Source organism: Mauremys reevesii, linkage group 4, assembly GCF_016161935.1.
Source record: "Mauremys reevesii isolate NIE-2019 linkage group 4, ASM1616193v1, whole genome shotgun sequence".
Taxonomy (NCBI): domain Eukaryota; kingdom Metazoa; phylum Chordata; order Testudines; family Geoemydidae; genus Mauremys; species Mauremys reevesii.
In genome coordinates this window covers 29,622,141-29,637,830 of record NC_052626.1, presented here as the reverse complement: position 1 = coordinate 29,637,830, position 15,690 = coordinate 29,622,141, and the positions used below count along the sequence as shown (strand labels likewise).

The 15,690-nt window shown below is 39.6% G+C and overlaps 2 protein-coding genes across 3 annotated transcripts in view; one reads left to right on the top strand and one right to left on the bottom strand.

The window, feature by feature from the left end:
- LGMN (legumain) overlaps positions 1–11,975 on the bottom strand; it is a 45,414-nt gene extending 33,439 nt beyond the window's left edge. The window contains exons 1-2 of one of the 2 annotated variants that reach the window (XM_039535385.1): positions 11,847–11,975; positions 2,875–3,041 (exon numbers count right to left, since the gene is read on the bottom strand). In XM_039535385.1, coding sequence (XP_039391319.1) covers positions 2,875–3,012 — 138 coding nt within the window. In that variant the 5' untranslated portion in view covers positions 3,013–3,041; positions 11,847–11,975. Of the gene's footprint in view, positions 1–2,874; positions 3,042–11,799 lie in introns of both variants that reach the window. The other variant, XM_039535384.1, reaches the window with a different exon arrangement.
- Positions 1–15,690, top strand: part of GOLGA5 (golgin A5) — a 96,990-nt gene that overhangs the window by 33,840 nt on the left and 47,460 nt on the right. The window lies entirely within an intron of this gene.

Below are 15,690 nucleotides of genomic sequence, written 5' to 3'. Positions count from 1 at the left end.
GATATTAAAGCAGGTTTTACTATATGTTGGCTAGACCAATTCTATTATAAAAGGTCTCCACTAAGTATTATAAGCTGTGAAAGTGTAAAGGGTTGCTGTTTTGATTTTCTTAACCTTGATAGCACTTTTTGATGAGGTGCCCATTTTTTTAAATGCAAGGATATTTTCTTCTCTCCATTTCATGTTGATTAAAACAACAAGATTCCCAAGATACACACTTGGGAAGTGATGGGACTGGCAGGTCCCCAGGTGGGTTCCCTAAGTGCCTGTGTGGCACTAAATACACTGCTGAGCCATCACACAGCTTACAGGGAACTTGGGTTCATTGACAGAAATCCTTTTTCTAGCCTGCAAAAAAAGCTTACTATTTGGATAACAATCGCTATCTTTTAAAAGCTGCTACTAAGCTTGCACAGCAACAACTTTTCCTAAAAATTTTAAATACAATGTTATTCCCACCTCTGTCTTTTTAAATGAGTGTTCTCCCACCAGAGTGTTGTATGTAAGGGAGCTGGTGAAGTTATATTTTGAGGTTTTGTTGCTGCATATCTTAAAGCAGGCCTTAAAAATCCTTTAGATGTCCCAGGACCAAGTACTTGAACAGGACACCAGTGAGACTAACTGAATATTTTACTGGTAGGGATGCAAAAGGGGAGGAGAGAGAGGGGAAAGTCACCAAATAGCTGGAAGTGAGAGCTGAAGAAACATTATGGACAAGAGCATACAGAATTGGCTTTCAGAAAAACCTGCTCTAGTTCAATCATCCGTTATTTAATGTGATGTAGTAATGACTGAGTGAGTGAAAGTTTATGACCTGCTAGGAGGACATCAGACAAGATGATGATAATGGCCTTCTCTGGCCTTTATTTTATTTATTGATTTTTATTTATTTATTTTTTTTAAAAAGAGAAGGATGCTATTCTGGCTTGTCAAGTCAAGAAAGAGGGCTGAGCAAGAAAAAAAAATATAAAGTAAAAGCAACAATGGAAAGTTGGAGGGTTAGAATGATAATAGGAAAGATCAAGTAGAGATTGGGTTTTAGATTACTAAAGTTTATTTATACATTTTACTTAATTTCAGTAAACATTCCAAATTAAACAAATACATGACAAAAGGAAATCTGTTAATCTGGAACTGAAAGTGAGATGAAAGCAGAAAGTTATTTGTGCCCAGACTTATTCAAAACTAACATAGGAACATAAGAATGGCCATCCTGGGTCAGACCAATCCATCTAGCCCCGTATCCTGTCTTCTGATAATGGCCGACGCCAGGTGCTTCAGACAGAATGAACAGAACAGGGCAATTATCATGTGATCCATCCCCTGTCATCCCAGCACCCAGCTTCTGGCATTCATAAGCTAGGGACACCCAGAGCCTGGAGTTGCATCTCTGGCTAATAGCGATTGATGGACCCGTCCTCGATGAACTTATATAGTTCTTTTTTTAACCTAGTTATTCTTTTGGCCTTCACAACATCCCCCAGTAACAAATTCCACAGGCTGACTGTGCGTTGTGTGAAGTACTGTCTTTTGTTTTAAACCTGCTGCTTAGTCATTTCATTGGATGGCCCCTAGTTCTTGTGTTGTGAAGGACTAAATAACACTTTCATTATTCAGTTTCTCCACACCATTTATGATTTTATAGACCTCTAGCATATTCCCTCCCCCTTAGTAGTCTTTTTTCCAAGCTGAATAGTTCCAGTTTTTTTAATCTCTCCTCATATGGAAGATATTCCATACCCTTAATCACTTTTGACCATCTCTGTACCTTTTCTAATTCCAATACATCTTTTTGAAATGGGGAACCAGAACTGTGCGCAGTATTCACAGTATGGGTGCACCATATATTTATATAGTGGCATTATATTTTCTGTCTTATTATCTATCCCTTTCCTAATGGTTCCTAACATTGAAGTGGCAGTCAAAGCTAACACACTGACCAGATGTTTTCAGAGAACTATCTGCAATGACACCAAGATCTCTGCGTGATAACTGCTAATTTAGATCCCATCATTTTGTATGTATAGTTGGATGTTGTTTTCCAATCTGCACTAGTTTGCATTTAACAGCAGTGAAGTTTATCTGCCATTTCATTGCCCAGTCACCTAGTTTGGTGACATCTCTTTATAACTCTTCATAATCTGCTTTGAACTTAACTAGCATAAGTAATTTTGTGTAGTCTTCAAATTTTGCCACCTGACTGTTTACCCCTTTTTCCAGATAATTTATGAATGTTGAACAGTACTGGTCCCAGTACAAATCCCTGGAGATCGCCACTATTTACCTCTCTCCATTCTGAGAACAGTCTTTTTATTCTTACTCTTTGTTTCCTGTCTCTTAACCAGTTACTGATTCATGAGGACTTTCCCTCTTATCCCATGACTGCTTACTTTGCTTAGAGCCTTTGGTGGTGGACATTGTCAAAGGCTTTCTGAAAGTCCAAGTACACTGGATCAACTGGATCGCCTTGTCCACGTTTGTTGACCCCCTCAAAGAATTCTAATGGATTGATGAGGCATGTTGACTCTTCCCCAACATATCATATTCATCTGTGTCTGATAATTCTGTTCTTTACTATAGTTTCGACTACCTTGCCTGGTACTGAAGTTAGTCTTACTGGCCTGTAATTGCCAGGATGGCCTCTGGAGCTTATTTTAAAAATTGGTGTCACACTACCTATCCTCCAGTCATCTGGTACAGAAGCTAATTTAAGTGATAGGTTACATACCACAGTAAATACTTCTGACATTTGAGCATGTAACTAAGTTTGAGACAGGTCTTTGAAGAAACTACATTGCACAGTGACAGGTATTTCTATAATATTCCATGAAACACTCTTAGAATGTCATAATGAACTGGATAGGTCATCCTTACCTGGTGTCTGTAATTGTACCAGCCATTTGACCCTGCTACAATGACAATCCAGTGCTTGCCTCCATCTTCAGGATCCTCGAGAGGAAGTGTGCTGATTCCCAAGATACAGCCTAGCAATACAATTGCTTTCAAAATCATTTTCTTTCTTTACTCCACAACTCCAGAAACTAAGGAATAAATTTGAAAGATTAGGTCAGAAAACAGCAAAATAAAGCCAAAGCAGCAATTCTGCATTTTAAAAATATAGCACATCACAATACAGGTGAGACTCAGTTCCTATTAGTTTGACACTGAAGTGAAAATACAATTACCTAGAATAAAAAGGAATACAAATTAATCTGAAATGGACCAAAATAAATGAAGCCAAAAGACTGGGATATTTTGTTCTACAATAGCTAGTAAATTGGTTAGGACCCATACATGTGAAATGAGTATCACTATCAGCCACACTTCACAGATAAAAAAAATTCTGAAATAAAACCCATCAGACTTTTCATAAAATAGAATGAAAAAAAATGTGTTCTTTCTTCAGTCCCTGCCTATGTAATTCATTGGTGAGTATGTTCCAGGTCCTCATTCCTCACCACTGAGCATATGAGCCCCAGCTAGGAGCATGGGCTCTTTAGGTCTGTCAGTTCAACCCCTGGTAGTGGTGGTGCCAGCCAAAGAGGCAGACTTCAATTCCACTTCCTGTTTGGGGAGAAGAGCTTGGAGAACTTCAATTTACAACTGGGAAAGGAGCAGCCGATGAGCAGCACCACAGCTGCTATACAGCAATGCAGGCACAAAGTGTCAATTCACCCCTCACAGCCTTTTCCAAAAGACTCAGCTAGAAGAGGCAGAAGGAAGTAGTGTTACTGTTTTGGGGGAAGAAATGGAGAGAAATTCTGTTGCTCTGCACCATGTAATCCTTTATGTTGGTGCAAAGTGGGTGTAAGGTGCTACCAAATCAGTATGTTATAAACAGCGTAGGTCATATTAAACCAAAATAATTTTTCTATACTTTTTTGCCACAAAAGTGCAAGTCTGCTGCATCTAATGTGATTTAGTAAATCACATTCTGTTCTTTCATAATAATCATTCACCTTTGGTGTAACAAAGATGAGATGCTTCCCCCCAGCCACCCTAAATAAACAGCATTTTACAATAATCCAGTTACCAAAACCAAGTTTGGTAGCTAAACATTACTGTGATATATATAAAATTGTTGTGGAGATGGGGCAGTATGCTTCAGCACTGCTTTCTGAGGAGCAAAACCACCAGCTCACAAGTCTCTACTAACACTGCATAGTGGGCATGTCACCATTATGCCTTTACCAGACTAGGCAAAACCAGCTTCAGTTCCTCACTGTACCAAAACCATCTGCCCCACTGACTACCCAAAGTACCCCAAAAAAGCAAAGTAGCCAACATCACTTCTGAAATTGCAGTGTGCGGTGGTGAAGCATTTGTTAATGGCACACAGCACAAGTCCTTTTCAAGACTGGCTTTACAGGTCACCAATAATTCTGTCAATAGTTTAGCAAAAGAGAATATACCTTTGGAAAAAAAAAAGAGAAGGGAAAACTTTTAATGGGCTGACAGACATATACAAAGTGCAGGGGATCACATCGGATCATTCCTTATTAATCAGAAGCGCTTGTGACCTTTGTATTGACAAATTCCAATACACAGACAGGGGTAAGAGGGAATCAAAGCCAAAGTAGTGTTACTATTTTGCCTTCTTTCTAAAGCTTGTTAGATCCTAGAACACTTGTGATTCATCTCTCCTTGGCTTAAACCACTGCAGGCAAACGTGTGGTTTGGAAGTGCATGCTTAAAATTTATGTAGGATTTAATAGACTGAATTATTAACTACTTCATTCAATTGCAATAACTTTTGTTAATGAGCTAAAAAAACATTTTGCTTCTTTCAGCATATAAAGAACTAACAAGCAAAGTTTGTCTACAACTAGATGGTTATAGTTTTAACACCTATTGCATTCTACAGGAACACAAACTAGCCTACCAACAAAAACTAAGTTGTTCATTTTGCCACTCCCTTCAGAAGTTTCAGACATATAACTTAACTTAACTGGGTGGGGGGATCCGTTAGCATGGGGCGGGCTTCCGCCCGCCCCCTCTCCCGGATAACCCAATAGTACAGAGCTAATCTTAACAGAACAGCCATTGTCTTGGAGAGATGCCATGTTTACAGCATGCACACAAAGTACATAATTGTGCTGTGAACAGATCTGAGGTCCAGGCAGAGATATTTACTCATCTGCGAAATACCATAAATTTACATGGTGCATACAATCCCCTGCCAAATTTGGTTTCATGATTCGAGGTATTTGGACTATAGCTATATTCAGGCTCTCTTCATTTCTCTGGTAGTCCTAAAATTTAACTGACTTGGGTTTAATTCTATGCTACCAGTTAAATGTCATGCTAACAGATCCTTCAGACCTCAACATTTGTTTTTTGCAGGAAACTTTTCCTGATTTGTTCACTGAGGCAGAACATCCAGATGTTAATAAGTCAAGATACATGATTCTTGTTTATGAAAACTGCCGAGAGGAAATAGATGACTCAGGATTAAAAATTAGAAACTGAGCCTTTCGCAGAATACTTAGTTCTTCTATAGATGTAGGTCATTGGTTCAAATCCAAGTATGTCAATTGTGACTGAGTTATCATCTGATCCTTGCTCAGTGGCCTATGTGAAATGAGGTGGTGGATCTCTTGTCCAGTTTTTAACAGACAGATGTCAAAAACCATCGCTATAATTGGCATGAGTTAGCAGTCTCCGTAGACAAGCCAAGGAGTTGAATGGGAATGAAGACTAAACTACTCCCATTCTAATGCTGGTCCCCTTTCAGATAGGGGTGATAACCAGCCTGTGCTATAACTGTTATATGGATAACTAGAGGGCAACATGGCCCCAGGCCTGCTATTCTAGAACCTGCCTTGGGAAGGCATGTACAGGGAAAAAATACCCAAGCCTAGGGATTTAAGACATGTACATTAATTTCACTGTAAATTATATTGAGGAAACCAAATAATGCCTATTTCTTGGTATCAAAAATATGGCAAATCCAAGGTGTTATGGCCTCCTGGCAAATTGAGCACAACCCAAACCAATCTCTGGCAAGGTGCTTAAAATGATCTATTCAATATTTGTCCACCACTGGCAATCTTGTCACACCAAAGCTTTTCCTGACTACATGATCACCAGCCATATAGTTATATTACTTGCTACACATGCATCAGAATTTTGTTGGTCTTCATTCTAATATGTCCATACCAAGAAAGCCATCAAAACCAAACCAGCGCTGATGGTGGCAGTTGCTGGGTTTGGCTTCAAATAACCTCATTTCTGATCTTGTCCTGCTACTTGATATGAAACAAGTGACAAAGATTACAAGAATCAAAAACTTCAAAGGAGTGGCTTTTGGCTTTCTTCAGTGCCCACCTTCCATTTCCACACGATAGTCTGTATAAAAGTGGTTCTAAAGATCTGCAGCTTTGCAGCAAGCTTAATGCCACAACCATGCCACAGAGCCTGTTGAAGGGCCAAAAACATGGCAGTAGCTGCTGCTATGTGTCTACATCTTTCAAGCACCCTGCAGCACTATCTATAACTCTGCCCAAATGTTTAAAAGCTGCCACCTGCTCAGTGTCTCATCTTGACAGGTTAATACTGAGCTGGTTGTAATCTGGAACTGGAGTCTGCTTGATGTTAATGGCCAGGAACTTAATTTTATCTGGATTAATAAAACCACCAATGTGTGCTGCTGCTTGCTCAACCAGACTGGCCATCAGCTGTAATGATTCACCAAACTGAGTCAACAAGGTAGTGTCATTGGCATATTCAAGATCTCAAAGCAGAATGGAGTTCAGCTCAATGTCTAATAGATCTTAACTTTTAAATAGAGATTAATTTCTATACAACATTTGCAGTGTTTACTTTATCAGTCCTATTTGTCTGTCTTGTTCTGTTTCATGATTTAGTCCTTGTTTTAAATTTAGAGCAGAAAAAAGTAATTAGACATAGAGCAATACTAGCAAGTTACAAAAAAAAGTCAAATGCTAAAATCTGCAGGGTTTTCTGAATAGCTTTTAGAACAAACTCAAACAGCAAATGTGTAACAAAGAAAGCTATTATACTAAAGTCACTGCTTGATTCTAACTTGTAAAAAATGTTTGTCTGAAGGACAAGCCTAGACGGTTGGAAAGGTGTTAGGTAGATTAAAAAGACAGTGTTCTGTGCTGTGTTGAAAGAGGACACCAGACCAGTAATGTGAGGGGGGGAAATTATATATATAAAAATAAAATTCCTTGTCATATGCTATACCATCAGATCACAAATTGCAACAGGAAACCTGTTCATTAATTTGATTACCAAGAATTCATTTGTTTTAAAAATAAAAAGACAAAGAACTGCAATTCTCAATCTGTCTAGTAATAAAGTAGAACCTTGGGAATACATGTTTTGTGCAGTATGTCTTGTTATACAAGACAAAGAAATGGTCTCTATCCTGAAGGGTTTAAAATTCACACAAAGATCAGATGATGTGCTGGGTGACCCAGATGATGGTGATAATTTAGATCTAATTACCTAGTCACCTTAGATACAGCAATTTTAATACCTGATTACAAAATGTCTTCACTATATTTAGAATGATAAACATTGCAGTTGTTTACAGCTACAGTAGAACACCAGTGTTACGAAAACCAGAATTACAAACTAACTGGTCAACCACACACACCTCATTTGGAGCTGGAAGTATGCAATCAGCAGAGACGCATAAAAAAAGCAGATACTGTACAATATAGGACTGTGTTAAACAAACTACTAAAAAAGGGAAAGTTTTTTTAAAATGACAAGGTAAGGAAACTTCTTCAGTGCTTGTTTCATTTAAATTGCATGATTAAAAGCAGTGCTGTTCTTCCACATAATACAGCATTGAAACTTTAGTCAATGTTCAGTTGTAAACCTTTGAACAACCATAATGTGGTGTTCTGAGTTACGAACATTTCAGAGTTATGAACCTCCATTCCTGAGGTTTGTAACTCTGAGGTTCTACTGTACTTAACTAGTTCTCTATTAATGCATTAGCTGAAATATGGCTAACTATATAGCCTCTATAGCAGAGCTACTATAAATGAAATAATTTACTCGCTAAATTCATTTAAATAGCCACACTGGATCTGGAGGAATATGGTTTTTCTAAACAGCTTTTAATTTCTTTGATTCTATGCTAATTGAGCTGTCAGTTCAAAATTCCAGTTGTCTAGGAAATATTTTACTGTAATTTGCTTCACTTCAGCTGCTTCTCATAACCCACTGGCCACCTTGTTTACAAATCAAGTCACAATTCCATTCCAATGGAAGGTATTTTCATAGTGCTAATCACTGTAGTATCTAGAGGCTGAGTGTCCCAGGAAAATTGGGGGAAGGCTCAACACACAAGTCATAAAACTCATTCTGCAACTAATGTCAACATGTCAAAATTTGGGTGTCTAAAGTTAAGCACCCAAATACAGTAGAACCTCAGTTACAAACATCTCAGGAATGGAGGTTGTTTGTAAATCTGAAATGTTTGTAACTCTGAACAAAACATTATGTAGAAGCAGCAAAGAATCCTGTGGCACCTTATAGACTAACAGACGTTTTGCAGCATGAGCTTTCGTGGGTGAATACCCACTTCTTCGGATGCAAGCAGTGGGTATTATGGTTCTTTCAAAAGTTTGCAAATGAACATTGACTTAATACAGCTTTGAAACTTTACTATGCAGAAGAGCAATGCTGCTTTTGACCATCTTAATTTAAATAAAACAAGCACAAACAGTTTCTTTACCTTGTCATTTTTTTTAAACTTTCCCTTTTTTAGTAGTTTACATTTAACACAGTACTTGTACTGTATTTGCTTTTGTTTGTCTCTGCTGCTGTCTGGTTGCATACATCCAGTTACAAATGAGGTGTGTGGTTGACTGGTCAATTTGTAACTCTAGTGTTTGTAACCGAGGTTCTACAGTAAGTGGCTGGATCAGAAGTGCAAAGTACCTACAGCTCACACTGAAATCAGCATGTAGAAAGTCTCCTAATTTCTATAATTCAGTGGGGATTTTCCCACTTTAATTCCCTTTTAAAAATATAAAATTTTGCAAGCAGTAGAGGAAGGGGTTAGAAGTCAATAGTTACTGCATGAAGCTTTACTAAATCTGCTAGTGACTGATGTATGCATTTATTATTACTGGAATTAGTGGTTTGTTATCATTTATGCAAAAAATGGTAGTAATTGAAAATGTGAAAAGGCCATATTTACAGTAAATAGAAAGTATTCTAGTCCACATTTTAATCAAGACAGCCTTTATTTTACAATAAAAATTGTGTAAGGTTAATTGAATCAATTTTAAACTTAAAGCAATTTAACAAACTGCTATCCCAGTGCTAGCTCCTCCATTCCTACAGCAGCAAGAACAACGACGTGCCCCCATTTCCCAGCAAAAAGGAGACTGCAGCTCCTCCCTGTGACTGAGACAAACCACTAGCCCTATTCTTAAGATCCTATGAAGTCCAGGTTGTAACATGACACTTCGAGGTCTCAGTGAAATCGGTTCAGCTGTCAAATCCACCTACTCACATACTTAACATGTAGGGACATTCTGTCCGTATTTTTTATCATGAAATCACTCTCCAAGCTGCGGGTACAAATATCAATGTAGAAATTTATATAATGTGTTATGCATCATTCTGTAAACAAGACCACTATTTCTTTGAGCGGGAACAGGATAAAAGATAGGCACTTTGGTCAGCCATGGTAGAACAAGTTGGTTATGACACCTGAACAGCGAGGAGGCTGGTTTGGGGAAATAACTAGAAAACTTTGTACTTAACATTTTTATGATCTTTTATTACTATTTGTCTTGCCATTTTATATTTTAGACTTCTCAGGGCAGGAACAGTGTCATACTGTGTACTTCTACAGTGTTCAGTCCAACCCTGATTAGAGTTTGGGGCACTATAATATAAATGTTTAACAGATTTTCATATAAAGCTAATACTGCCCACCTCAACTGTAAATAAATGCATTTATGTGCAGTAGGGCATTTCCAACTTAATCTGCATTGTGTGGGGAAAGTCCATTATCTATACAGGAAATTTTTAATTCTTTTGACTAGTGTTCCAATGAAAACCTTATCCTTGAGTAGTGGCTCTCAACCTTTCCAGACTACTGTACCCCTTTCAGGAGACTAATTTGTCTTGCATATCCGCAAGTTTTACCTCACTTAAAAACTACTTGCTTACAAAATCAGACAAAAATACCAAAAAAAGTCTCAGCACACTATTATTGAAAAATTGCTTATTTGTTCTTTTTACCATATAATTATAAAATCAATTGGAATATAAATATTGTACTTATATTTCAGTAAAAAAACAGGAGTACTTGTGGCACCTTAGAGACTAACAAATTTATTTCAGCATGAGCTTTCGTGAGCTAAAGCTCACTTCTTCGGATGCATATTTCAGTGTATGGTATATAGAGAAGTATAAACACATCATTGCCTATATGAAACTTTACTTTGTACTGACTTCCTTAATGCATTTATGTAGCCTGTTATAAACCTAGGCAAATATCTAGATGAGTTAATATAGCCCATGGAAGACCTCTGCATATTCCCAAGGGTACGTGTAACCCCTGGTTGAGAACCACAGTTCTAGAGGACCAAATCTGTGCATGTCAGACAGTAAGAGACAGTTTCTCCCACAAAAATGTTCACACTTTCTTCTATGCCCTTCCCTTTATGCATGGAATGCTTTTCCTGAACTGCTCTTCAAAGTCAGTACCTCTTTCCAAGTTGTTCATCAGCACAGCTGAATGTGAAGTGTGAGAAGAGAAACTGACTAATAACCACTAGACTGAGGTGCAACTGGTGATAGTCCTTATGTTTAACAAACAAATACTCAAGCTGAAGCTATTCCTCAATTTGACCACTTTATAAATTGTACATTTTTCTTCTACACTTGTATCTACTATTAGATTGTGCAGGGACTATGGCTTCCTTTGTTTATTCAATGCCTAGCACATTATGGGTGCTATTGGAAACAAATAGACAGCAAGTGGATTTGGTTTAAGTCTGTCAGCAGTGCTCAATATGTTGTATGAATTTATTACTAATGATACTGACCACTTACAGGCTCCTAAGTGACTTCCCCACAATACTCTCTCCTGCAAAAGTTTCCTTAAGAAAGTCACAGGTGCAGTTTTGTTTCCGTTCCTGCTTACCATTTCCTTATCTCAGTATGAACTGCTGCACCTGGATTTTGCAGCTGATCAAATGTTTCTCTACTTAAAACTTATAATGCCTTCTTGTTTTGTGGGTTTGTTTTACCCCACTACCACTACCACAGGCTGGATACTGAAATGGACACCCATGAATTAACAAGGGGAAAAATTACTCTTAGCCCCTCATATACTTGAATAAAACTCCTTGGCTGGTGGGTCAACGGCTACAAGCTGTAGCCTGTTGATTTTAAGGGGTCTTGGCACGGTATTAGTGGGAATGAGCCATTACCCCCATCCCCTACCGACTCTTTGTGGGGTCCAGGTCCACAGCGAGCTGAGGAAAGCCCATCGTCCCCCCAACAACGCACCTGTACCCACTGCCCCCCGCGGGCTGCGATGACCAGACAGGCCGGAGCTTTGCTCGGTCCCTTTCCCACTTCAGTGCCCCGACCCCAGCACAGGGTGGATCCCCGGCGCGCCCCTGCCCGCTGGTGCCGAGACTCCCAGCAGGGCGAGGTCCCTCATCTCTCGCTCTCACCCCTACAGCCATTTCTCCCCCCGCCCCCCCGATCCCCAGAAGGGCTCCCCTCCGCCCCGGCTGCTTTCCCTTCGCCCGCCCAGGCAGCGCGGCCTCCCTCCGGGCCGGCTCTTACCCAGACCGGGTACTAGGCGGGAATCGCCCCTGTCTCCTCACACGCACCTCGGCTGCTGTGATTTGTGGCTGACGGCTTGGGGGGACTGTATAGAGCCAGCCGGCCTCAGGCTGGGCGGGGAGACGGGTGAGTGGCGGCGCCATCGGCCAATCCTGTCAGTGCAGAGGCGCAGCCCGAGGCCGTCCAAATGGACACTACACTTCCCAGAATGCTGTGCTCTGCCTCCGGCAGCAAAGCCAACGGCCCTCGGTGCAATGCATGCTGGGAGTCGTAGTGCTGGGGTGTTCAGTGTGAAATATAAGGGATCGGCACAGTTTGGCACGAGATGGTTGTGCGTGCCCCACTGAGAACGCAACCTGGGTAAGATCTAGGCTACAACCCACCCCTGAGGTGATCATCATTGTTGGGTGGAAATAACGGAAAAACCACATGCAAATTGAGGGACACCACTTTATTTTAAGGAACATTTTAGGGAAATGCCATTTCCCTTAGCATAGTATATATTTCTCTTGTGTACAATTCTACAAGTATACAGTGCAATTAACATAAGCTATTTAATTTTAGATTTGTACTTATAAGTTTAATACATTTAGTAGTACATCATAAAATAAGGGACAAGTGGTCACCCTAAGGGACAAAAACAATGAAATAAGGGTGTGTCCCTTAAAAATAAGGGATTGGGTTGTCATCCTACCACAATGTGTCTGTAAAGCACTTTGAAGTGATGTATAAGTGTTTAAATATTATAGGGTTTTTTGACAGGTTAAATTTAGTGGCATTGTTATAATTCTATTGCTGTAGTTGTAGCCTTAGAATAATATCCACATGGAGAATTATTAAGTGCCTTTTTCAATTTTAGTTTGTTGCTTTGGAAGCCGTATAACCTAACCCAGAAAAAGGTGCCATTGTTCAGGAATAAGATTGTCCCCTGTTATCATGGTATAACTATAGCAATATAATTATGTTGGTACATTTCCCTGTGAGCATAATCCCATAGGCAACTGTTTTCCAGTATAGCTTGTTCCCATTAGATATACCAGTATAAGCACCTTTATACCAATAAAAGCTATTTCAGTTTAAAAATAAGTATAAAATCACATCCCAGGCTGAAATAGCTAAATTAATACAAAAACTGTTTGTAGACCTTATAACTTTGCTGAGTCAATGTAAGGGTTGCAGCTTTGAATCTTTAACAAAGAAGTTCTTTTCCAAAATATTAGTCACTTCAATTAAATAAGTATTAAGAAATTAAAACAAAAAATACCAGAAAACTTTCAACTTTTACAAAATATATATATATAGCTATACTGGCAACCATCTTAATGTAGACAACTTCTAGCAGCAAAAATGTGCTTTTGCCAGCATCGCTTATATCAGCTCCCCAAACAAAATAAGTTATGAGAAAAAGCACATTTTTGAAGTATAGCTGTGTACACTAGGCCTTTTGCCAGTATAAAAATGTCATTGAAATTCACATTACCTACTGACATTGTTATACAAGCAAAAATTTCTAATGTAGACCTGGTCTATGTAGATTAGTGATAAGATTCCCTTGCCTTCTCAATTATAATAGCTATTCACTAGGTTTCTTGCTCCAATAGAGTCTAAATTACACAAGACCAGAATTTCTAATGGAAAAAACACTTTAAAAAGCTCATTCTTTTTTGCATCAAAAAAGCATAAATCACCACAAGCCCATTTTCCCTTTTGAAGTACAGTAGCCTTTAAATTCACCCTTCCCCTTTTCAAGAAGATATGTTATCTTTGTTTCAGACTCCATCTGTGATCATTGTAGTACCCATTAACATGAATACAAGAAAACTAATTTTAATTACATAATTCTGCTATGACCTTGGCAGAAATTTGTTAGAAAAAATGAGGAATGTGTATGGTTGAACTGTCTCAACCTATCACCTGATCTTAGGTTTAAAAGATCATGGTTAACCAATGTTGGAGATAATCCTTTTTTGGCAAGCAGACACATTTCTCCCAAACTTATGGCTACACTGTTACAATTGATTGTGTCTCATAGGTCAACACTATTTTCTAACAGAAAAAGTTATTTTGATCTTAATTTACACTACAAGAGTTATGGTTTGTATCTTGAGCTATATCCTCTGGCTCTAGTGTCTGTTGAGTGCTTGCTTAACCCAATAATTTCAAGTCCAAGGGTCTTTTTCATATTGTTTCTCTGTTGTACTTGGGTTACACCAGGTAAGCATGCTGGGATTTAGGTGTGTTACTTCCAATGGAGCTAACGGCTACATAGTTAAAAACTCGTGTTATGCGATGCTCAGCAATGTGCAAAATATAGAAGACAAGACCTCTGCCCCAGTGAGCTTAGCCTAATCTTTATACACTTAGATCAGATGCATAATATCACTGATCAAAGTGGTGCAGATTTTTTTCATTTAATACACTTCTTTCTCTGATGGAGTTAACATTAAGAGGCTTCTTGGGTGGAGTGAGTGGGGTGTTTGGATACAGAGAGAGTTTCAAGTGTAATGACCATGGCAATGACAGTGAGAAGACAAAAGTGGGAGAAAAATGTAAAAGGTCTGAGTAGGCAGGCAAGCTTGGGACAGACATAGGCAGAGCAAGGAGTAAGAAAAAAGGAGAGAAGAGAAGCAGTTGTGCAGAGCTTAAAGGGAAAAACAAGATGTTTGGATCTGATGCAGCAGATGAGAGGAAGCCAAGTGAGAAACATCAGTAGAGTGTAGGAGAAGTAGATCAATCTTAAGAGAAAAGTCTTCATGAGACTAAAAGAGAGTGAGGAGAGAATCAAGAATGCCACTGAGGAGATTTGTGTAGTCCAGGCAAGAAGGGACTAAGGCATGGACAGGACTTTGTGGTAAGAATGGAGCAGTAAAGGATAGATTTTGGAGATGGAAAGATTTGGCAACAGATTGACTTTTGGAGAAGGAAAGAGGAAGAGTCCAATTACACACCGAAGGTGCAAGCTTGGTAAAAGAGATGATGGAATTAATAGAATCATAGAATCATAGACTTTAGATGATCATAATGGTTCCTTCTGACCTTAGTCTGACCTCATGCACAACGCAGGCCACAGAATCTTGTCGATGACACTGAGGTGAGGATTTGAGAGGAAAGAGAGTGTGCAATTTTGCCATGTCTGAACTGGGATTATGATGAGGGTGACCACACGTCCCATTTTGGCCTTGTCCCAGTCTTGTCAACTGATCAGTTGGCAAGAGCAAACTGGACAAATGCCCAGTTTTGCCAAAAAAGTGGGGTGTGACCCCTAATGGGGTGCAAAGGAATGTGGGTGGGGGGAAGCAGCAATGCCAACCCTGCATGGGAGGGAGGGCTCAGGACAGTGGCTCGGGCTGACTGGGCCAGTCCCACATAGGCAGGTGGCAGGACGTCTTGAACTGGCCCTGGACAATAGTGGGAAAAGGGGAGGGCTCTGGTTGGCCCCACATGGGCAGGCAGCAGGGGGCATTGGTCTGCCCCGTGTGAGGGGGAGAGAGGCATGTCTTAGGCTGGTCCCATGCGGGCAGGCCACAGGGGAGCTTGGGCCGGCCTTTGCTGGGGGGGGATTAGAGGGGAGGCCTTGGGTCAGCCCCATGGGGTGTCCCATTTTCCCTTTGGGAAAATATTGTCACCCTAATCATGATAATCAGGATGAGATACACAAGACAGCACTGGAGACATTAGACTGAAGTTAATAGAGGGAGAGGGAGAGATTTGAGAGTCAAACATCAACTATTCTAACATAGTTGTGTGATCCTGTATCCATGGGTTAGACAGCAGCAGAAAACAAAAGACGTTTGATGGTTTTGTGCATGAGAATAATAAATATTTGAAACCCTTTCCCAGGATGAATGAAAAACTTAAATGTGACTCTTGCTAGAATTGCTCCAAATAGGT